At 44.7% G+C, this 22502-nt stretch overlaps 1 protein-coding gene across 1 annotated transcript in view; it reads right to left on the bottom strand.

Annotated features, from left to right (window-relative positions):
* SLC44A5 (solute carrier family 44 member 5) overlaps positions 1 to 22502 on the bottom strand; it is a 212903-nt gene that overhangs the window by 17901 nt on the left and 172500 nt on the right. The window contains exons 13-17 of the mRNA XM_015414270.1: positions 9030 to 9122; positions 8079 to 8166; positions 6124 to 6386; positions 3675 to 3769; positions 2923 to 3026 (exon numbers count right to left, since the gene is read on the bottom strand). Coding sequence (XP_015269756.1) covers positions 2923 to 3026; positions 3675 to 3769; positions 6124 to 6386; positions 8079 to 8166; positions 9030 to 9122 — 643 coding nt within the window. The remainder of the gene's footprint in view (positions 1 to 2922; positions 3027 to 3674; positions 3770 to 6123; positions 6387 to 8078; positions 8167 to 9029; positions 9123 to 22502) is intronic.

The raw sequence follows: 22502 nt of genomic DNA, 5'->3' as shown, positions 1-22502 counted from the left end.
GAAATCACTCCACTCTCCAAGATATAAGGACCAATCCAAGTGTTCTAATTCCTAATCAAGGTCTTTTTGAAAGAAAATAAACCCAGATAGGAACAGAGAAATTTTCAGAATAAGGCAAAATAATTTCCCCAATGCACATTGTGCTTGTCGGAAGAATCCTCCCTCCCTCCCTCCCTCCCTCCCTCCCTCGAAGTGTGCTTGCACACAAAAGCTTATACCTGTAATAAAACATTGTTGGTCTTAAAGCTGGGACTTCAATTTTGTTTTTTCTCTCTCTTTCTTCCTTCTCCCTTCCCCCCCAAAAGAGGAGGAGCAGCCCCGGAGAACAAAGCAGAAGCTGTGTGTGTGAGGGAGGGAGGGAGGGAGGGGCAGGCAGGCTTATCTTTGTATTTTTTTGGCATGAAGCAGCCATGAGGCTGTCTCTATCACTCTGTGTGTGGGGGGGGGGAGTGAGGCAAGAGGTAGGAAGCAGGAAGCAAAGAGCCTCTGAAAGAGATGGGGGGGAAGCAAGCTAGGATGCAGCTGCAGGAGCAGCCCTGGGAAAGGAAAAAGGAGAAGGAAGTTTCTTGGGGACCAGTTTTGAGCTCTGTGCAGGCTGAATGTGGCCTGTGAGCCACTTGTTTGACACGCCTGAGTTAGAAGTTTCTATAAGATGTTAAAGAAGTGTATTTTTCCCTTTTAATGTCAATGCCGTATGTATAGACCTCCCCAACTATTTCCTCTTTCCCTTTCCTGGAAGCCCCCATAGTCTCTCCCCTTTTCTTGCTTCTTTCTCTTCTTCTAGGGTTGCCAATCTGGAGATCTCTTGAAATCACAGTGGATCTCCCAACTACAGTGATCATTTCCCCTTTGGGTTGTCAGCTCCTAGTTGGGAAATTCCTGGAGATTTAGGGGCGGAGCCTTGGGAGGGCAAGGTTTGGGGAGGGAAGCAACCTCAGTGGGATATAATGCCGTAGAATCCATGCTCCAAATCAGCTTATCTATGTCATCTGAAGAGCAGTTGTAATTCCAACTGCCACACCTCACCTGGAGGTTGGCCACCTTAGTTCGCCTAGAGGAAATGGCTGCTTTAGAGGATGCTGTCCTCCTCTGAGGTCCCTCCCCTTCCCAAACCCCACCCTCCCCAGGCTCCACCCCCCTAAATTCTAGGAATTTCCTAACCTGGAGTTGGCTACCCTCTCTCCTTCCCACCCAACAGCCAACCTACCTTAAAGAAAGAGGGGCAGATAAACTGTCCCTCCCCCCCAGCAGCCTCTACCGAGGAAAACTGTAGCCCAGTTGTCTGCTGCCAGCCACTGGGTCAGGCCCATTTGCATGGTAGGGAATCCTCAAGGACTTGGGGGGGTGTTTCACTTTCCCCTGAACCCCCCTCCCCTTTCTCTCCACTGGAATATCCTCTCCCCTTTACCTGCCTCATTCTCTCTTTCTCAGCCATTCACCAACTAACCTTTATTTGTCTCCAATCCTCAGCTATATTATTTATTTACTTCATTTATACCCCACATTTATCCACAGCAGGGACCAAAGTAGCTCACATTATTCTCTTCTCCTCCTTTTTATCCACACAACAATCCAGTGGGGTAGGTTAGGCTGAAAGCATGTGATTGGTCCAAAATCACCCAGTGAGCTTCCACAGCAGGATGGGGATTCAAACCTGGGTCTCCGAGACCCAACTCTAAAGCTTTAATGGCTACACCACAATGGCTTTCATAGGGTGGCTGCTGTTGAAGAGTCATTCAAGTCAGTTGGTATCAAGTCACCCAGAGGCTGCTGCCAGGCCTGGAGTTGTCAACTTCGAGGTGGGACCTGGAGATCTCTCAGAATTACATCTGAACTCCAGACGACAGAGAGCTGTCTCCCTGGAGAAAATGGCTGGTTTGGAAGGTGGACTTATAACACTGTATCTGGCTGAGGCCTCTCCCCTCCCCAAACCCTGCCCCCCTCAGACTCCACCCCAAAATCTCCAAGAACTTCCAAATCTGGAACTGGCAACCCTTGTCAGACCTGGCCCCAAAGAGTCCTCCCTCAAAGGCCAAAATAGGCATGGAAAAGGTCATACCTTCTCTTCCTGCCTTTTACTCAGAGAAACCCAGCTTGGAATAGTGTGGTTGCCCAGCAGCAGCAAATAAAGGAATCTGCTGCTTAAAGCGACACGTACACCTTTTATCTTTTGGCTTTTAAAAACTTCCCGACGTATATTTCTCCGATTTCATGTTTTCCTGCAAACCTGGGGCCCTTTTCAGGTTTGTAGAATGATCGTTTGTGCCCATTCACAGCTCCAATCACTGGATTTAAGTATACAAAGACTGGCCAACTTCACTATCAGAAAATAAGAGTCTTTCAGGGAGCCAAGCAGTAAATGAATTCATGTTTTTTTAAATAAACCAAAATTATAGATAGTTGATATATACAATGGTTTCAAGATCTCCTGTGGCAAAGTTAATTTTTGGTAAGCTCATTATATATAAAACTACTTAAAATAAATAAAGACTAAGTTTAAACATGTTCATATTCTGTGCTTCATCAATAACTAAACCCTCCTATGGAAATTCATAACACGCACCTGTCATTGACTGAACCTTTTATAATATCAGGCCTAGATCAGAAGAATTCATTCTACATGGGGCTAACTTAGAAAATATCAGATTATGAAATAATGCGCTGTGACCAGTGTTCCCTCTAAGCTGAGTTAGTGTTAGCTAGCTCACAATTTTTTAGCCTCCGGCTCACACATTTTCATCTTAGCTCAGGAAGGAGGGCTCCAGAGAGCAGACTAATTTATGCCATAGCCAAATCGCTCACTCACAACTTTAATGCCAGTGGCTCACATGGTAGAACTTTTGCTCACAAGACTACACAGTTTAGAGGGAACATTGGCTGTGACACCACAGCATACTAGGAAAAGACAGTGAAAATACATACCATGATGTAGGCGTTTCTGTTGATAAACTTGAGGAATTTTTCCAAGCACCAAAAACAACATTTGCAGCAGCAAAGCAAGAACTTAGCAAAGACATTCTGTGACCCTGCATAATAGAAAAGTAAACATATCCGATAATGAAAAGTTAGTAACATGTATTACTTCACCCATATCAACTTAAACCTCATGTGCACCAGGGCTTTTGACTGTGTTTGGTAGTCACTGATTGCCTGCTCACTGATTTAGCAACAAAATGTATGCAATCCATGCCATCCTGCAGCTATTAGTATTTCAGCTGCATGACAATGCAAAAGTGTACCATTGGATTTGCCCGGCAGCTCTTTGTGGTTGTTCATGAGATCACACAATTCAGAAATATTGTTGGCACTAGCTTTTCCCATGCTGTGTCACACCTGCTCTTTTTGAAGCATAGAATATTTATAAATTGTTCAGTTCATGTCTTGCTATTCCAGAGATGCAACAGCATGAAATACAGACAACCTAAACTGTTCATGAGAGACAACAGTAAACCATCAATTACCACACAAGGGTTAATCCCTTCAAAGCATCAGAACCATTCATGATAGTTGTTCCCATTACTAAAAGTAAACAAAGGCTTTTAGCTCACATCTGCTTCATATCAATGAGGGTTATGCTAGTTCATATGAGCCCAAGTTATGGTTCTAAGCTTTCTTAACCAAAATACTATCTTCCAAAAAGGAAAGAGAGAATGTACAATGTTATGGAAACTCACCTTTCAGTTTGTGATCCAAATATTCCAGGATTACTCGAATCAGTTGGACTACTGCAAGAATTAAGGAGCCAAATGCTAGGGAGCCTGTATGATATCTAGTAGAAAATAAACTGGTAAAGGTCAGTAATTATTACTTTATAAATAACAGGTACAATTATGATACAAAATGGGAAACGTCTGAGATTTTTTCAATTATAGCCACAGATTGAAAAATGCTAACTCATCTTGCTACTCTGAAATACACACACACACAGTATTTGTTGTTACAATTTTTATTGGTAGTTTTAGACAGCTTGGTAAGGTTAAAAGTCTTTTTCAACAGTTATTGTAGGGATCATCTTGCTTCTACTGTATTGTCTTCTACCACTGTAATTCTACATTCTGTATTGTTTATAATATATCTTGCCTTAGGCACTTTTGCCCCAGGCACTCCTTCAAAGAAGACACAAGACAACAACTGTGGATTTAACTAGTTTATTTAATTGAACTGATCTGTGCAATATTTAAATATGCCAACATATTTAAACATAGGGTTGCCATGTCCGATTCCCCCCCCCAGTGGGGGGATTTGGGTGGGCATGCCGGAAGGGGGAGGGGCCACCCCAATGCGATGATGTCACACAGAGTAATGTCATCGTGACAGGGACACAGCATTGTGTGCGCATGCCCCCCCTCCCCCAACCATTTAAAGGGAACTTTCCCTTTAAATGGTTGGGGGAAAGCAGGGACTGCCCATGCAAGCCACAAGTCTGCTGCCTGCAGGGCAATTGCGAGCAGCTTCCGCTTCAAAAGAGAGGGCACTGGGTATGCTTGCCCTACAAGCACTTCAAAATAGTGGGCACCGCTCGCACCTTCCATGCAAGCCCCAAGATCACTGCTTGTAGGGTAAAATGCATGGTGCCTTCTGTTTTGAAGCGGGAGCCGCTCTCACTTGCCCTGCAAGCTGTGATCTCGCCACTTGTAGGGCTGGCATGGGCAGCCCTTGCTTTAAAAGTGATTGCTGCTTGCAGGGCAGGGGCAAGGCTCCCCCTGCCAGCCAGCTGGCTGGTGGTGGGAAGGACCCCCCCCAAATCAGGAACCCCCGCGGGACCGTGTGTGTGTGTGTCTGACAACCCTATTTAAACTGGCGGGCTGTGCCAAGCTGCCTGCCTGTGGCTGCCTTTCCTGATGGACCCACCCTGACTCCAAACACAGCCAGCATCTTTTGCCCACTTGGTTTATCATCACCTGCATACATCTGCCAAGAGGTACAAAGACTAGGAGCTGCGGTGGCTCAAGTGGTTAAGACGCTGAACTGCAAGCTGTGGAAGGTCAGTAGTTCAGCAGTTCGAGACCCGAGTTGCCACATGACGTAGTGAGCTCCCATCTCTAGTTCCAGCTCCTGCCAACCTAGCAGTTCGAAAGCAAGAAATTGCAAGTAGATAAATAGGTACCACTTCGATGGGAAGGTAACAGCGTTCCATGCACCTTGGTGTTCAGTCATGCCAGCCACATGACCATGGAAACATCTTCGGACAGCGCTGGCTCTTCGGCTTTGAAACGGAGATGAGCACCGCAACCCTAGAGTCGGACTCGACTGGCTTTCGAGCAAGGGAACCTTTACCTTTACCTTGAAAAGACTCAGTCATCCTCACCTGATGTATTGCACAGCCACTACCAAGGGCCACTCCTTTCTTGCTGCACCCTGCCACACAGTCAGGGCTGCATTGTTCTAGATGCTCCCTCAACTTCCTTGGGTGTCTCAGGGTGCTACCGGATCATCTCTACCTATAGTGATCAGCCCACCCAATCTCTGCTAAACTATTTATGGCCTACACAGTCTTCAACCAGGCTTATTTAATACACCACCTACAAACACAGAAATCATGGAGCAGATTTAAAAAGGCACCTCTCCCACCACCCATCAGGGAACCCCCCCAAAAAAATTCTGCTTGGCCCCAAACGGCAACTGGGTAGTCCCATGATGCCTAAGGGAGGACAGATGGAAAGCAGTGAGGAGCAAGTCTGCTTAGAGGAGATGTGGCTGCCTTATAAACCCAGAAGTCATGCCTCCTGATAGGCTGCCCAAGATTTAAACCCACCAGTGGGGCTTTGTGCCATCTTTGAATCAATCAGGGCCTGGGCAAACTGCTCTTGGCATTAATGCTGGGAATTCTATTATTGTTCACATTGTTATGGTATTTAGTTTCATCTCTGTATATTCTATAATCCACCTTGAGTCTCAGTGAGTAAGGCAGGCTATAAATAAAGTAAATAAATACAATTAAAAACTATCATAAAACAGCAAAAGTGAACATGTCTAACACCTGACCACCCAGAATATACTTGCATTGTGAATAGGACTTTGTAACTATGTTGACTATAAAATCTACCTTTCCCAGTAAGGCAGAAGCCCACTTCTAAGAGCAGAAACAAATGCAAATTTAGACTTAATTTTTCTTTAACTTACCGTATTGCCCGGCCAAATGAAGCAAACAGTGGGCATGCTGGAATGTCTGCAGGTTTTCTAAAGGCCCAATAGTAAGAGGCAAAGGCACCTGCAAGGGTACACTGACCCAGTGCAATGGCAAAATTTACTAGCCAGAGAAATACAAATACATTGCAGAGCTGAAAGACAAGAATGTATCTGTGGTATAAGCTTTCTCCACCATAGAAAGCAAATGTACACTGGGCCCCTGGACACAGCTTGGTCACATTTGTCATGTTGAAAGTCTGTTGGCAAGAAAGATATTGTAGGTATCAAATATAAAAATCATGTTGGTATCTAGTACCTTAGTACAATTCTTAATCTATCAAACATTATCTTTAAATTAAATTAAATCTTGATTCTGAACATATAGTTATTTTATTTTATATATAACTAGCCTGATACCCATGCTTTGCTATGGTATTTGAGTTCCGTAAATCCAGTTACAATACTGATGATGTGAAATTTGAAATGTGACATTTGTTGTAGGAATTCTAATGGAGAAAATTGTAGTGTAAGAAATGAAGTGAGACATATGTGCTTTCCCCCCCTCTCTACTGAAGGACCTCTCTGTAGACCACATTGGTGGTTCTGCCCTCAGGTGCTAGGATCACCAGGCTGCTTGATGAGCTCACTCTGGAGCAGGCCACATAGAAGTGTCCATTTAAGAAGCAGTCGTCTGTTAAGTCAACTCCTGCTACCTTCCACGAAAGTGATGGCCTCTCTACTTGTGTTCCTGGATTGTTTTGCTCATATGGGGACTGTGTTGTTCTGAGCACCTCAGGGTGATCTTGCTGGTACTTGGCCTGTGTAGCTCAGTGCACTGCAGGAGTACTATGTGCAAATGTCTTTGCCACATTCCTAAGTTGCCTCCTCCTTGTAGCGTTGGTTTATCTGGCTTGATGTTTGCCAGGAGCTTTCTTGGAGGCAGAGGCAGGAAGAGGTTAGAGGTGTGAGGGGGAGTTGGTGTGAGGGAGTGGTGATGTGGTGGAGTGTCCAGTGTAGGAGGGGGAGGAGTATTAGAAGCCACGGTGGAGGTGGGGCTGGCAGGGTCACAAAGGTGTTACTGCTGGGGCAGGCTCCCTTGTGGCTTTAAGCGCCCTGCAACTGCTGCTGCGTCTGACAGACAACTGCCTGTCAGGTGTAGGAGGGGGGAGCATGTTTGAAGCCATAGGGAGGCTGGGCCAGCAGCTTTGCTTCACCTCACAGGCTGTTGGCCACTCCTGATTTCCTCTACTGTAATTAGCTCTCTGCAGTCCCCTGTACCTTTTTTTTTTTTACCTCAGAATGCTGAGCTCTGCAGCTGACCAATCGGAGTGTGGGAGGTGCAAGGAGACAGCAGCCTGGCAGCCACATAGGAATCAATAGGGGGAGCACATTTTACCCCTTTTGATCCCCTTAAGGGTCAAATTTCTATGCCATGGTAGGAGCACTCTCCCCGAATTTTGTGTTTCTAGGTCCAGGGGTATGGACTGGGTGTTGATTTTATGGTGAGGGGACTTTCTTTTATATATATAGATGTCCCAGGAATTGACATAAAGAGCAGCACTAGTGGTCTGGGTTGCTCAATACCTCATTACTGGCAGTAATTAAACACAAGTGCTTCAAGAGGTTTCTAACAAAAGAAGTTACTAATACAATTACTCAAGAATTAATAATTTGTGCAGCTTATCCTACAGAACACATATCTGGCTGTGTGTTTCTATTTTGAGTACTGTTTCTATATTGTTGATACACTGTTATATTGCTTTTATATGTTTGTAACTTGCTGCATTGCTAGCCTCCTTGAGTCTAAACAGACAAGGCAAAATAAAATATTTTAAACAAACAAATAGAAATAAAGGATAAAATTCTAAACATTAGATTAATTTTAACTGGTTTTGCAGATTTGTAACAAATGAAAGAGTCTTTTGCAGGGAAATATTAAACATGCTTACCTCTGGGGAACAAGTCAGATTTGCATACTTGCACAAGGTTTGATTCGCCATGACTTTGTACACTGGTTCTCCTGATGTAGCTAGAAAGCTTGTTTTAATTGGGTTAAGTAGAACACAGAATTTCAGACTTCTGTATTCCCTTCCAAATACAGAGCACTAATAGCAGCTCAAGAGAATACATTCTCCATGACTAATATATTGGATGATACTACAGTGTGCATGTACTTCCTGTAAACCTGTTTGCTATGCCTGCAAGCTATTCACTAGGAGACTAAAATATTGTCAACCTTTTGCTTAAATAACAAGTTTGGCCTTGTAGTTAGCATGGAAAAAGAAACAATATGATTTAATAACCTCATATATGGACACCACAGGAAAAGATGCTGGGCAGACCAATAAAAAATAAAAATGCATCTCTAGATGATCATTTTGATGGAGCAAAAAAGCTACTGGTGTTTATCATCTAGAAAGCTTATATCCAAATGCAAAGAACTTTTGGCAATCAAAAATGGGGGTTTCCCAACAGATTGTATACTCAATTCATCAGTAAGACAAGGTAACCAGGTCTTGCCAGACATTCAGTATGAGAGAGGAACTCTATGAAGAAGTGAATGTGTTCCAGTAGTTATGAGTGCACTGTAAGATCTTAAGATGTGAATGGAAGGTGAATTTTGTACAGATCTTTTGGTGTTATCTCCACAAGCCATACAATATTCACACTGGTTCCTTTTCACATTCACATTCACATTCACACCAACACTAAAGCTAAAAACAGCAGCAGAGCCAGCACCTCTTGAGAGACACAGAATTTTCTTTTCCCTCTCCCCATGTACTTTAGCTTCTAGAGAAGCATGCTGGGCTCTTGCTGTTCTTCTGGCCTAATACTAAAGCACTGAACTGAATGCATGAGAACATCTGAGGTGCATAAACTTTTGACTGAAAGAAGGATACACAGCAGTCACCGCCCAGTAGGAAATGCATATTGCAATAAGAATGAAGGTAATGATTGGGTAGAATAATGTAGACATGATATAGCCAATGGCCCTAAAAAGAAATACAAAATTGTAAGTAATACATATTGGAAGCACTGAATTTATTTGCTTCTTTTACCTCTGAGTTCTTTTCACTCTTTTTCTCCATATGATTTTCATATTATTCCTCCCTTTAACTTTTTGTTACATTCTGTTGTTACTGCTGTTTCCATTAATAATATCATCCTTTTACTCTTTTATACTGTATTTGTCATTTTTATGCCCTGATTTGGGTAGCCCAGGCTAGCAGAATCTCATGAGATCTTGGAAGCTAAGCAGGGTTAGTCCTGACTAGTATTTGGATGGACGACCTCCAACGAATACCAGGGGTGTGACAGAGAGCCAAACCACCTCTGAAATGTCTCTTGCCTTAAAAACAAGTCTAGCTCACCACCTAATGGTGCATAACACTAAGAGAGTTAGAACGTCTGGCTGCCAGACAATCTTAGAATCTCCTGGCTATACTACACACACTACCATACAATAATTATTATTTATTGTCATTTTTATGCATTTAAATTAAGATGTGTACATTTTTCTATCCTGTGGCATGGATTCAGCTTTAATAATCTTAAAATAAAATAAGAGTCCTTAAAGACTATTTACTAAAAGCTATTAACTTACCTTCCCACTAGAAGCCATCCTTTTAAAGTCTACAATTGTCACCATCCTTCCCAAATACCAACTGACCAAGTACCAGGCATATCTGTGTTTTAAAGCTTTAATATTAGAATCCTGTTTCTCCACGCTAACCAAAGACATGTTTTCTTAAAATAAACTTTGATTTTGCTGAAGGGAATTTTGGGAGATGACCTACTGTTTTCTGTGGTTATTTTCCAAAGAGAATGATGGCAAGCTGAAGTGATTCAAGGCTGTGTCAAATGTTGTACCTCCCAGATTCACAAGGCATTTCATGGAACCAAATCCTCACCATCCAGAAGGAGCATCAGTGTTTGCCTGGTGAGGGGGAGAGGCCAAAGTAGCCAAAGAGCAGTGCATCCTATAGCCATGTTACTTATCTGCCAAGAAATTCTCACCTTCCAGCCATCTGGAGGGAAGGGGAGGGCAGCTAGTACAGACATTTCCTTCTTAGTCTGTGCCTGGAGTATAAACAGAGGTTTTTTAATCTGTGTGAAAGCCCACTGTTTGTTGGCAGTACAGTCAGGCATGCTGACGCTGCTTTAATTCACTGGCATCTGGAGAGTAGGAAGGGAACCCAGAGGGACAAGTATGGATGGACTTCCCACCAGGTGTCCCCTCGAGGAGGCTCAGTGACATGGACTCAGTGACATGGACTCAGTCTATCATAAGGACTGGTTGGCCAGATGTGTACCCAGGTTGTTAATGGCTGGATCACATCATCTGCTCTCTAAAGCCATTTTTCTTTTGGCACAGGACAGGCTGTTGGCAACATCATAGTGTCATTGCTTCCATGAGTTCTACTTAATGAAATCTGTAAGTACTTATGATCACAATAAAGACACCTTATACTGAACCATCTATCAAGTTCAGTGCAGTTCATTCTGACTAATAGTAGCAATCCAAAGTGTCACATAGAGACCATCTTTCCCAACTTCTGCTACCGATTTGATCTTGTGCTAGAGATTCCAGGAACTGTACTAGGGACCTTCAGCGAGGAAGCAGGTGTTCTACTATTGAGCCATAGCCCACCAAAACAATGAACTGGGAGCCTGGTCCAACACAATCCATATACCCTCAAGAGCACTTCGGTCGGGGACCCAGAGCCGATTGGTGGTTCCGGGCCCCCGGGAGGTAAAACATGCGTTGACCAGGGCTAGATCCTTTTCAGTGGCGGCCCCTACCTGGTGGAATGAGCTCCCGGAGGAGATCAGGGCCCTGCGGGACCTTGTGCAGTTCCGCAGGGCCTGCAAGACGGAGCTCTTCCACCAGGCTTTCACGTGGGGCTGCCGCTACCACCACCAATGGTGGAAATTCCAACCGGATTTGGACCACCCTGGGATGTACAGCTTACCCTGTGTGACATCAACACCTACTGGAGAGTGGTACCCCAACGGGGCCGACTGAAGATCAGAGACGCCATCATTACCAAAGACCATCTTGCTATGAAGCACTTATTTATTTACTGTTATATACAATTGCTGCTATGTTTTTATTGTTTTATGGATTTTATGTATGGGCTGTAGCCCTCTGTAAGCTGCCCTGAGCCCGCTTGCGGGGAGGGCGGGGTAAAAATACTTAAATAAATAAAAATAAAAATAAGCAGGTCTGATTTTATTTCTCCATCACCCACTCTGCTCCCCACTGCAGGTACAAACTACAAGTGACAAGTTCACACATATCAATAGCAGTGCACATGCATGCATTGAAACCCATGTGCGCAATTACCACCAACTGCTATCTGTAGCTGAACATCACATTTTCCCCACACACACATGGTAGTACTTTCTGAAAAGGAAAAGGCATAAGATTTTGGCATGGCCTTTAGAAATAAGAGAACTGCCTTCTGCATATACTTTTCTATTTCTTCATTAGTTTACAAGGTCCATTGCTGAACTCTGGCTGAAATTAAGCACTGCATGAGAGTGAGCAGGTCAGACTGTAACAATTCCACCCGGGCAATTTATGTCTTAGGCTAGAAGCCTCTTGAATAACTTATGAGTTATTGAAGAAAAGTAGCACCTTATGCTACTTAAGACATAATTACCACAAATCAGTGGTTTTCAGGAGTTAATGATAGGCCTGTTGGTTGATAGTGAAGTCACAGACAGTTTACTCTAACACACTGCTTGTTAACTGTTCTAGCAATACATTGCAAGTGCTTTACTGCTAATATAAACTGCCATTTTATTTAAAAATAGTTAAACTGAACTGGAAAAAAATCATTTAGCTCTCAGTCATTAGCGACTTATTTTTCAAGATCTTGACTATGGGGCGCAGTTTTCTGCATTTCATAATAACTATGTGCAGCATTTCTTTTTTATGCATTATGCATAAATATCAGAAAGTGTCACCCTCAAGTGACCTTTGATTCTAGCTGCAGAACTATAGGGCATTATTACCTCTTACTAGGAAATTTGTCAAGTTTCAGATCTGTTTGGCATGTATTTGAATACAGACATCTTATTATAAAAACTGTTCTATATTGTGATGAAAAGAGAAAAATTATAGAGCAAAGCCTAATGCTTCAACAAATAAGGCTAATCTCCATGTTTATTGCTTTAATAAAAAGGGACTGTTACATATTTAAATTGCAGAGCTGTTTTTATTTCAGAAGGATCCCTGTATTTTGATTGTAGTGGCTTGAGGGGAAAAGAGAGATGTGAACTACAAGGAATAATAAAAAAGGAAAGATATTCATATTCTAGCACTGTTAAGATGAAGCTGTTAACAGTGTAATGGTGTTTATGACAATAAAAGCAAGAAATCTTTATGCTTGGTTACTCATGCACGGGCTGCTGCTGGAACACAATATCTGTTCTCATTTATAGTAACGGTATCACAGGAAGTGACACTAAACCTAGCAGAATGGCTACAACTTCTATACAATGAAAGAGTAACAAGTACTGATTTCTGTTCTTATACTGTCTCACTCACCAACCAACCTTCCTTTTATCTGCCTCCCCAGTCTTCAGCTTTATTTATTATATATATTTACTTCATTTATACCCATCTTTCTTCCCAACAGAGGCCCAAAGCAGCTTATCATTCTCCTCTCCTCCATTTTATCCTTACAACAACTCGGTGACGTAGATTAGGCTGAGCGACTGACTGGCCCAAGGTCACCCAGCAAGTTTCCCTGGCAGAGTGGCGATTTGAACCTGGATCATTTAGATCCAAATCTGACCTGCAGTGCTAACCACTACACCAGGCTGGCTGTCAGTCCTTCCTTCCTTCCTTCCTTCCTTCCTTCCTTCCTTCCTTTTTACTTTTTTCCCACCATAGAGAACAATGGAGGGGATAGGTGATCTTGCCTAGTCACATCTCCAGTCACTGGATTTAAGTATGCAAAGATTTCCCGACTTTGCTATTAGAATGTAAGATTATGTATACCTAGCAGTAAAGCCCGTTGTGAAAGTAATACAACGGGATCTAGAAAGAGGCTCTGGGGGAGTGCTCTGGCTTTGGGCAAACAGTGTCAATTTGCTGTGGTGACCTCAGCAGGGTATAATGACAGAGTCCACTGTTTTCTCCAGAGGAACTGATCTCTGCTACCTGAAGAGCAGTTGTAATTGTGAGTGATCTGTAGCCCTCACCTGGAGATTGGCAGCAATTGTTACCCAGGACAAAGTGGCTGGTTTGGAGGGTGTAGTCTATGGCATTCTACCTGTCTGAGGTCCCACCCCTCTGCAAACCCCACCCTCTCCAGGCTCCACCCCTCAAATCCCCAGGAATTTGTCAGCATGTAGTTGGCAACCCCATCTCCTTCCCAGCTAACCATCAACCTACCATTATCTGCCCCTTTGACTTCAGCTGACTTCTGCCCTCCCTTCTGCAGAGCAGTTGTAATTCTGAGTGCTCTCCAGCCCTCACCTGGAGATTGGCAACAATGGTTCCCTATGTGGGACTGACTGGTTTGGAGGGTGGAGTCTATGGCAGTGTACCTGTCTGAGGTCCCACCCCTCCTCAAACCTCACCCTCTTCAGGCTCCATCCCTCAAATCTCCAGGAATTTCCCATCTGGAGTTGGCAACCCTATCAGGACTGGCCCCAATGTGTTTTCTCCCAAAGGCCAAAGTAGGTGACAGGACCAAGCTTAGTTGCCTACCAACAGGCATTGAGGGGAATGTAGGGTTGCCAGCTCTAAGGAGGGAAATACCTCGAGTTTTGGGGGGTGGATTCTGTAGTGGGCAGCATTGGGCGGGGTGGGGGGGCGGAAGGACTCAGCAGGTATAATGTCATAGGGTCTACCCTCCAAAGCAGCCATTTTCTCCAGGGGAAACTGATCTCTGTCATCTGGAAATCAATTGTAGCAGTGGGAGATCTCCAGGTCCCACCTGGAGTTTGGCAACCCTAGGGGAAAGTGTGCTGCACAGCAGGGGGTTGAAGAGAATGGTTTGATGGGTGCTGGGCCAAGATTGGCAACAATAGTTCCCCAGGAGCAAATAGCTGGGTTGGAGGGTGGAGTCTATGGCACTGTAACCTGTCTGAGGTCCCCATCTCCCCAGGCAGCTTTTAAAACATGATCCTGGGACCTACACACCACCAGACATTCCAACTGCCTTGGGGGGGGGGAGTATGAGGTGTGGAATGGAGTGAAGTCCAATCAGCTTCCATATGCAAAAGATCTTGAAGGTTCCATATGCAACTGACATTCCAACTGCCTTGCGGGGAGGGGGGTGAGTTTGAGGTGTGGAATGCAGTGAAGTCCAATCAGCTTCCATATGCAAAAGACCTTGAAACGCTGGGCGGGACTGCACAAAGCAGCCAGTCAACCCAGCCAGCGTCTTCTGACTGACAGTTCAAGCGTCCATACACTAAAGGAGTGCATTTTAGAACTTTGGCACCCACTATTCAATTATATATAAGGAGAGATACCTCCTTTCTCCACATTGTGGGTCTAAAGCAGATTTCATTATTCTCTTCAATTTTATCTTTACAACAGCCCAGAGAGTTAGGTTAGGTTGAGAATGTGTAACTGGCCTAAGATCACCAAATGAGCTTCCATGGCATAGTGGTGATTCCAAACTGGGTCTCCCACATCCTAGTCTGAAACTCTAACCACTACACCACACTGGCTTTCATGGGGTGATTGATGCTGACCAGTAGCAAGCAGCTAGTTCTGGGTGAGTTATACAAGTCACATGGTATCAAATTGCCCAATGTTTCCTTCCAGGCCCGGCTCTAATGAGTCCACCCTCAAAGGCCAAAATAGCTCTGGAAAGAAGCAGGTCTCCTCCCCTACTTTTTAATGACAGAAACCAAGGTTTGAAGGCTGGCAATACTGTTTTGGCTTCCTTACAACCCACACAATGGCACTGCAGAGGGAATTCATTTCTTAAAGGTATAGATAGTGCTTCTATTTGTGTGTGTGTGTGGGGGGTTAACACTCAATGTATTTTTTTCAGAGTTGTAAAAAGAACTTGCTTGATCATAGTCCCAATCTCTGGATATAAGTATCCACAATTTTGGCCATATATTGGCATGAAACCAATGGATGAGACTGTCCAGAGGACTGACTAAGGTATTAAGACACCCAATTCCATCTTCTATTTTCATTTTTGCCTGATCCAAAAGCAGTGGTCTTAAAGGACAGTCATAATAGGCTTGATATCAGATGGAAATCTGAAACCATACAAACTGAAGACAGTTGTGAATGGTAGTCAGCTTGATCTGTTAGGGTAAACACAGGTCCTGGCAGAGCAGGTTTGAGAGCTGGTGTTGCACAGTAGTTAGAATGTTGGACTAAGACCTGGGACAATGGGGTTTGAATCCCTGCTGTGCCATAGAAGGTCATCAGGTTATCTTGGGCCCATCTCAATCTTTCAGTCTAACCTAACTCACAAGGCTGTTGTTATAAAGGCAGAGTGGAGGATGGTAGACATTGTGATAGTTGCTTTGGGTCTCAATTAGGAAGAAAAACAAGATATTAATAAAATAATACTCTTAACCCCTTGATATTTATTTAAAACATTTATTAGCTGTTTGTCTCCCTTGTGGAACTCAAGGCAGCTTACAAAAACAGGCTGCTTACCTGTAACTGATGATCTTCAAGTGGTCATCTGTGCATTCACACCTCTGGGATATAATGTGCCTGCACCAACCCCGATCGGTATAATGGAAAGCAAAAGGGATTTTCATGCCTGCTCCCTGGTCATGTGCCGGGCTCCATTGTTAAGGACTGAACTTATCTGAGTTATGGACTATGTTTATTGCTACACTATGGACTGTGCACACATACACATAGGCTCAGAAAGCTGTACAAGTCACCTGTTGTGATACTACACATAGAAGGTGCCTGCATAAGCCTTAACACATGAATGAGGTTTCAGCTACCAGCCTGTTGAGGAAGCACACATCTCCATTATTGGCAGCAAAACAACAACTTGAGAAGAAGCAGCCCCCATTGCTGAATTGTTTGTAGTCACGCATTCCACATCTCTGCTTTATTTCTACATTGGCATTTCCTGCCAGATGGACCTTTGATGACCAGGAATGGCCAAGCTTCATCTGCACTTCAAGGAAGCATCCTGACGTCAAGTTTTCACAGTTGCCCAGATGCCATCCTTTGAGTTAGATCTTAGGTTACAATATTGTCCAACCCCTCACTACACGCAACCAATAGGATTGTTTTTGGGACAGACTAATAGGTAGGTGGGTCAAGAGGTTGGCACAGTTGCCACCCACCCACAGGACCACCTATAAAAGGTGGGGACCATTCACCTGGCCCCTCCTAGCTAGCATTCCCTGCAACAACCCCTGTCTGCTTTATACTCCCCTTTTGTCCAGCTTGCTATCCCCAAACCCTTGCCTCTACTTTTATCTCTTGATCTGCAGTCAAGAGACCCACACGTGCTGGCTGGTTCTGGTTGTGTGTTAAAACTCCCTAGATTTCTATTTCTTCCCATCCATTCTTCATTGGAACGAACAAGCTTCAGGACAGATAAGTATCACCCACCATCACCCTACCTGCTAATGCAACCGTGCTTATTTTTAATACTGTATTTCTAAGGAACTTGATTGAATGTGTGAGTGCATCAGTATTTTTTTTTAATCCCTGGAGGGATATTTTTTTATTTTGCAAATACTACAAAAACTACAAAGAAATATTAGGGAAGGGACTACAACTAAGGATAAAGGAAAGCAAACCACACTAAACTAAAACCCCAAGAGGAGGTGATCATTTCACTGTTAGTAAAAATGTTAGTACACTTAGTTTTAATATCACAATATACTTGTAGAGTTCTTGCTTATAACAATTTGCGTTTTATATGTTATTTTGTTAGTTGTTATGAGAGAAGCCTCTGATCATCTTCTTATTCTTCGCTTCAAAGGGCCATTTTCCAAGTCCTTCTGCCTTTACTTCGGCTTTCTGTCTCTCAAATCGTATACCACTCTGGCAGGTCCAGCACCTTATAATTTTTCCTCTTTTGTCTAATTTCAAATGGAATGTCCTTTAAGGTTTTGATGGTTACATTTCCCATTTTCAGTGGAGTTGCTGAAGTTGCTTTTAAAATTGCATCTCTGGTTTGTCTTCTTAAAAACCTAACCACTATTTCTCCAGGTAGGTTATTTTTTTTAAAGTAATTGGATTATGCCCTATAGACTGACTCCATTTCGTTTACCAGTTCATCCACTGTTAAACCTACTACTGGAGGGTTGATCTCACCAAGCACCCTCTTCAAGTCTTGCTGATCCATTTCAGGAACCCCCTGAAACCTGAGAATGATGTTAGCTTTTTCCATCTGTAGCTGCAAGACTCGATTCTCTTGGCAATTCTGCTTTGTTTCCACCTCTCCCAACCTTTTCTTCAACTTCTTGCTTGTGGTGTCTATCTCTTTAATTTTTTCATTTGCCTGCTCCACTTTTTTCTCTGTTTCATTCAGCTGAAGCTGCTGTGCCGCAAAGTTTCTATTCATCACGGTCAATTGCTGGTTAATACCATCGAGTTGCTGCATCACCGGCTTGAGCATATCCGCCAGGATTTTGAGGACATCTGCTCCCTCTTCCGGTCTCGGACTCTGACTGCTTGGCTTTGTTTTAAACTTTCTCTGCTGGGCCGCCATCTTTCCCGTTTTGTTTACAGTTTCTACCGCTTCCACACAACTCGGAAAACTCACCAAACAACTTCGCGATTCAGATAAGTCTCTCAAAACACTTTCGGTTTACTTCCTCCCCTCTCCCCCTTCGTGTTCATTAGCCGCTCATTCGCACAAGAGGTGTCCCTCTTTGCAATCACTGTTTTCAACTGCGGGGGGGAAATCGCTTTTCAAACTACTCCGTTTTATTCAGAACTCATGTTCATTGTCAGTCAGTTTCTCTGATCAAGCTCAGTTTTACGCCATTCTGCTCGATCTCCGCCACTTGTCCCGGTCAGTCCAGCATATGCCCGAAGGCCACTCAGCGACTGGACCGTCTGGGCGGAGGGGAGCCTCAATTCTCTGGCGTTATGCTATCGAAGAGGCTACCCCTCAAAAGCCCCCTGGCCTGGAGCCTATCACAAAGGCTCCTCGGGGTGTCACTTGAGGTGGCACCCCTCCAGGCTGCTGGTGTGCGATTCGCCCTTCCCCGTTGTGGGGAGAGCGTCCGCCATCGCTGTTCCATAGACCGGAAGTCCGAGTGCATCAGTATTGTTTATATGTGATTTATTTTCTTTAAGTAAAAGACATTTATTTTAACAACACCAGCCTCAACTCCTTCTCTGGTAACCCTTGGTGGGAACAGGACCTTGGTATAGTTGGCAAGCACCCATTTATAAATTGCCAATTGCTGTAAATAAAGCAATTCGGCTAACACCACTGCGCATGACTAGGGAGAGGGCGTGAGGAACCCGCCAGTTCCTTCTGACTACTGCCCTCAGTCTCCAAAGAAAGGACAGGACCAAAAGCAGAGGGGAAGGAGGGCGGGTGGTGTGAATGCACAGATGACCACTCGAAGATCATCAGTTACAGGTAAGCAACCTGTTTATCTTCTTCATGGTCTCTGACCTCTGGGAGACTAGCAAGCAGCACACACCTACATGGAGGAGGGAGCTGAGGTCCTAATTCTGTGCCGCCTGCAACACTGCCCGACCTACTGCTGAACACTGGTGAATGTGCACATCAATGGCATAGTGCTTCACAAGTGTGAGGAGTGGCCCAGGTCATTGCATTGCAGGTTTCTTCTAGCGATGCACCTCGCAGGAAGGCTGTGGATATGGCCACCGCCCAGGTGGAATGTGCCCCTTAGCAACCCTGGAAGTGACTTCTTTGCTAACGTGTAGCACAGTTTAATAGTCTCCACAATCCATTTGGATAGGCATTGGGACAACAGCTTCTTCCCTTAGGAGGGTAAAGAATAAGAGATAAACAAGGCCGGTGACTTTCTAAAGGGCCTTGTTCGACTCAGGTAAAAGAGTAGTGCTCTTTTGACATCCAGCAAGTGAAGCTGACGTTCTTCCTCATTCGACGGGGATGGGAAGAATGCTGGGAGGACAATGTCCACTTGTAAGTGAAACTCAGAAACAACTTTCGGTAAGAAAGAAACATCTGGAGCCAACGTGATCCCATTATGATGGAAACTCAAACATGGGGGGTCACAACGGAGCACCGACAGTTCACTCATCCTCCTGGTGGAGGTGACTGCAATTAAAAAGGCTGTCTTCCATGACAGGAGCTGTAAGCTTCAAGTAGCCATCGGCTCCAAAGGCTTGTTTGCAAGTCTCATAAGCACCATGGGCAGGTCCCATGCTGGTGTAGGGCCATGTGACGGAGGGAAAAGGTGGGTTAGTCCTGTAAGAAACTTTTTGGCCCGCGGGTGGGGAAAAATGGAGTAACCATCAATGGTGGGTGATTGGCCGAAATTGAGGCCAAATAGACCTTCAACAAGGTACAACTAAGGTCCAAGTCCAAATGGGACAATAGAAAGCCAAAAAATGCCATCAGATCGAATGGGGGTGGTGGCAAACCCAACGACGTAAGGTGGGACAAGAATCTTTTCCACTTCCCTTTGTAGGAAGCTCGAGTGGACGGCTTACGACAGTTCAGTATGACATGGTCTATTCTGTCTTTGAACTTCAGAAGAGGATCCTCCAAGCCATGAGCTTGAGAAGCTGCAGAATCTGCCCCTTCCCTGCAAGGAGGAGATCCACGACTGGAGGAAAATGTATGAAGGAGCCCTTGTAGAGATGGAGCAGAATGGGGGACTAATGTTGTCGGGGCCACCATGGAGTCACTAAGAGGCAACAAATTTTCTCCTGCATTATTTTGACTAATACTCTGGAGATTAGTGGAATCAGAGGGAAGAGGAACACATACAGGCGTGACCACAGGACAAGGAGACTGTTGCCTAGAGACAGGGGATTTTTGTAGAGGATAAGGCCCTTTAGGTTTCTGAGGTTCATGATGGGACGAAGGCCTCCGTAATGAAGTAATGAGAGTAGAAATCCATGGCACTGGCTCTATAGCATCTTTTTGGAGAAGGGATTGAACCTCCTGTAAGAGGATGGCAGAAGGAGGTGTGATGATGACGTGAGCAGTTGTAGGGATGTGGGAGAACTCTATAAGGTATCCCAACTTGATTATTGAAAGGACCCAGTGGTCTGACGTGATGAGCCTCCAGGCCAAAAGGCAGGGGGCTAAATGAGTAGGAAACGACGGAATGGAGTTGGAGTCAAAAACTCTGTTTAGGAGTCTTGGGAGCTTTAGATCTAGATTGGGAGGTAGACAAGAACTTAGGCTTTCCCATATAAGGGCAAGATGAACTGCTCAATGATCTTTGCCAGTAAGATTCAGAATGAGATTTTGACGAGGATCTATGGGGCCACTGTTTGGTCCAAAGTTTGCCTTTGCTAGGTCTGGTGGTAGGTGAGACACCCAGACTATGGGATGTCTTGATGTTCTTATCCAGTTCTTGAAGCACAGTATCTGTGGTAGAGCTGAAGAGGCCATCACCTTCAAAGAGATGATCTTCAATAATGGTTTTGGTATCTGGCTGTAAGGCCGAAGAGCGTAGCAGCCATGCATGCCGACGTAAAGCAACCGACGATGTGAGGGTCTTAGCTGCAGAGTCCAACAAGTGTTTGGAGACATTAGGTTGGTGCTTAGCCAGAAACATACCTTCCTTCTGGATCCGTTTAGACTGATGACTGCTGTCACTCGGGAGAGTAGAGAGGTTCTGACATTTGTTCCCATAGGGCAAACTGATAGCACCCCATGCAAGCAGCATAATTAGCAGCCTTAATCCCCATAGCTCCTGTGGTGTAAAACCTTCTTCCAAAAGCATCCAGTTTCCTTCCTTCTTTGTCTGAAGGGGTAGAATGGCTGCTCTTGCCTTTAACAGAAGAGGTCACGACTAACGAATTCAGTTTCTGATGGGTGAAGAGAAATTCAGCTCCCGACTCCTGGATCTTGTACATGTGATCCAGTCTTTTATTGGAAATTGGGATGGAAGAAGGATGAGACCAGGGATAATTGGCTGTTTTTAGGAGGACCGAGGTCATGGGGAGGGCAACCGATGCTGAGGTGTCCATCTGGATGATGTCGAGGATGGAGTCCGTGACAATTGGTGGTGGCTGGATGGTGGGCAATGCCAATTTATCAGCCATACATTTGACAAAGCCCCCGTAAGATTTGACGTCCTCTGATGGGGAAATGGGTAGATCGTCCTCGACCTGTTGCAGTGGGGATGGTTGCAATGGTGGGGGTGGACTCTCCTTACCCGATTGGGAATCAGAAGAGCTGGAGCAGTTCGAAGGTTCAGAAAACGACACCTGGAGGATCGGTGTCGAAGGCAATATATCCGTCGGTTCCGGGAATTGTTTTGGTGCCGACAACTGGAGGCTGGAACCTTTAGCAATTGGTCTCAATTGCAGTGGTTTAACGAATTCCGATGCCAAGGAAGGGTCTCAGTACTGGGATATCTGTGAGGATGCGGATTGGCGATCCCACTCAACAGGGGGGCATGGGGAAAACCATGGCATCGATCCCGGGAAGGGATAAGCCTGATACAGATATTGCCATTGGCGTTGATCCCATGATGGGGGCTGGAATGAGGTGGGAGATCAATCTCGATCGTCGGGCCCGAAGGGTAGTGAGGAGCAGTGTTCCCTCTAAGCTGAGTCAGTGTGAGCTAGCTCACAGTTTTTTACCCTCTGGCTCACACATTCTTGTCTTTGCTCAGGAAGGAGAGCTCCAGAGCAAACTGATTGATGCAGTAGCAAAATCGCTCACTCACAACTTTAATGCCCAGAGCTCACAAAGTGCGATTTTTGCTCACAAGACTCCACAGCTTAGAGGGAACATTGGTGAGGGGATGATGGGATGTGTCCCTCATTCTCGATGAAGGTTCTCGATATCGGGAGATCACAGTATCTGAGTCAAATCCAGCTCCGGATCGGAGTTGATGGATTGGTTGGGGCGAAACAAAGGAGACGGAAGTGTACCTTGTGATTGCCCTCGATTCAATGAGGCAAGCGAAGCGGCTCTAGACTGAGTGTCAGTCTCAGTTCGGTGAAGACTCAATGCTTTATTGAGAGAGCCTTTCTTGTGCTTCTTATGCTTGCTGAGTCAAATGTCCTTGCCCGTCTTCTGGATCTTGGAAGGGTTATGGGCTTCGGACTGTTGCACCTGAATCGAGCACTTGGGTACTGATTTTTCAGCGTCGATCAGGGCCGATGTCAGACAGAGTGGCCGCCAATTCCAATGTTTATTTATTTATTTATTTACATGTGACTTCTATACCGCTCATGACCCCTACTGGGTCTCCGAGCGGTTTAC

Source organism: Gekko japonicus, unplaced genomic scaffold (genome assembly GCF_001447785.1).
Source record: "Gekko japonicus isolate JY-2015 unplaced genomic scaffold, Gekko_japonicus_V1.1 scaffold30, whole genome shotgun sequence".
NCBI lineage: Eukaryota > Metazoa > Chordata > Lepidosauria > Squamata > Gekkonidae > Gekko > Gekko japonicus.
The sequence above is the reverse complement of the archived record's forward strand: the minus strand, read 5'-3'. Positions and strand labels throughout refer to the sequence as shown.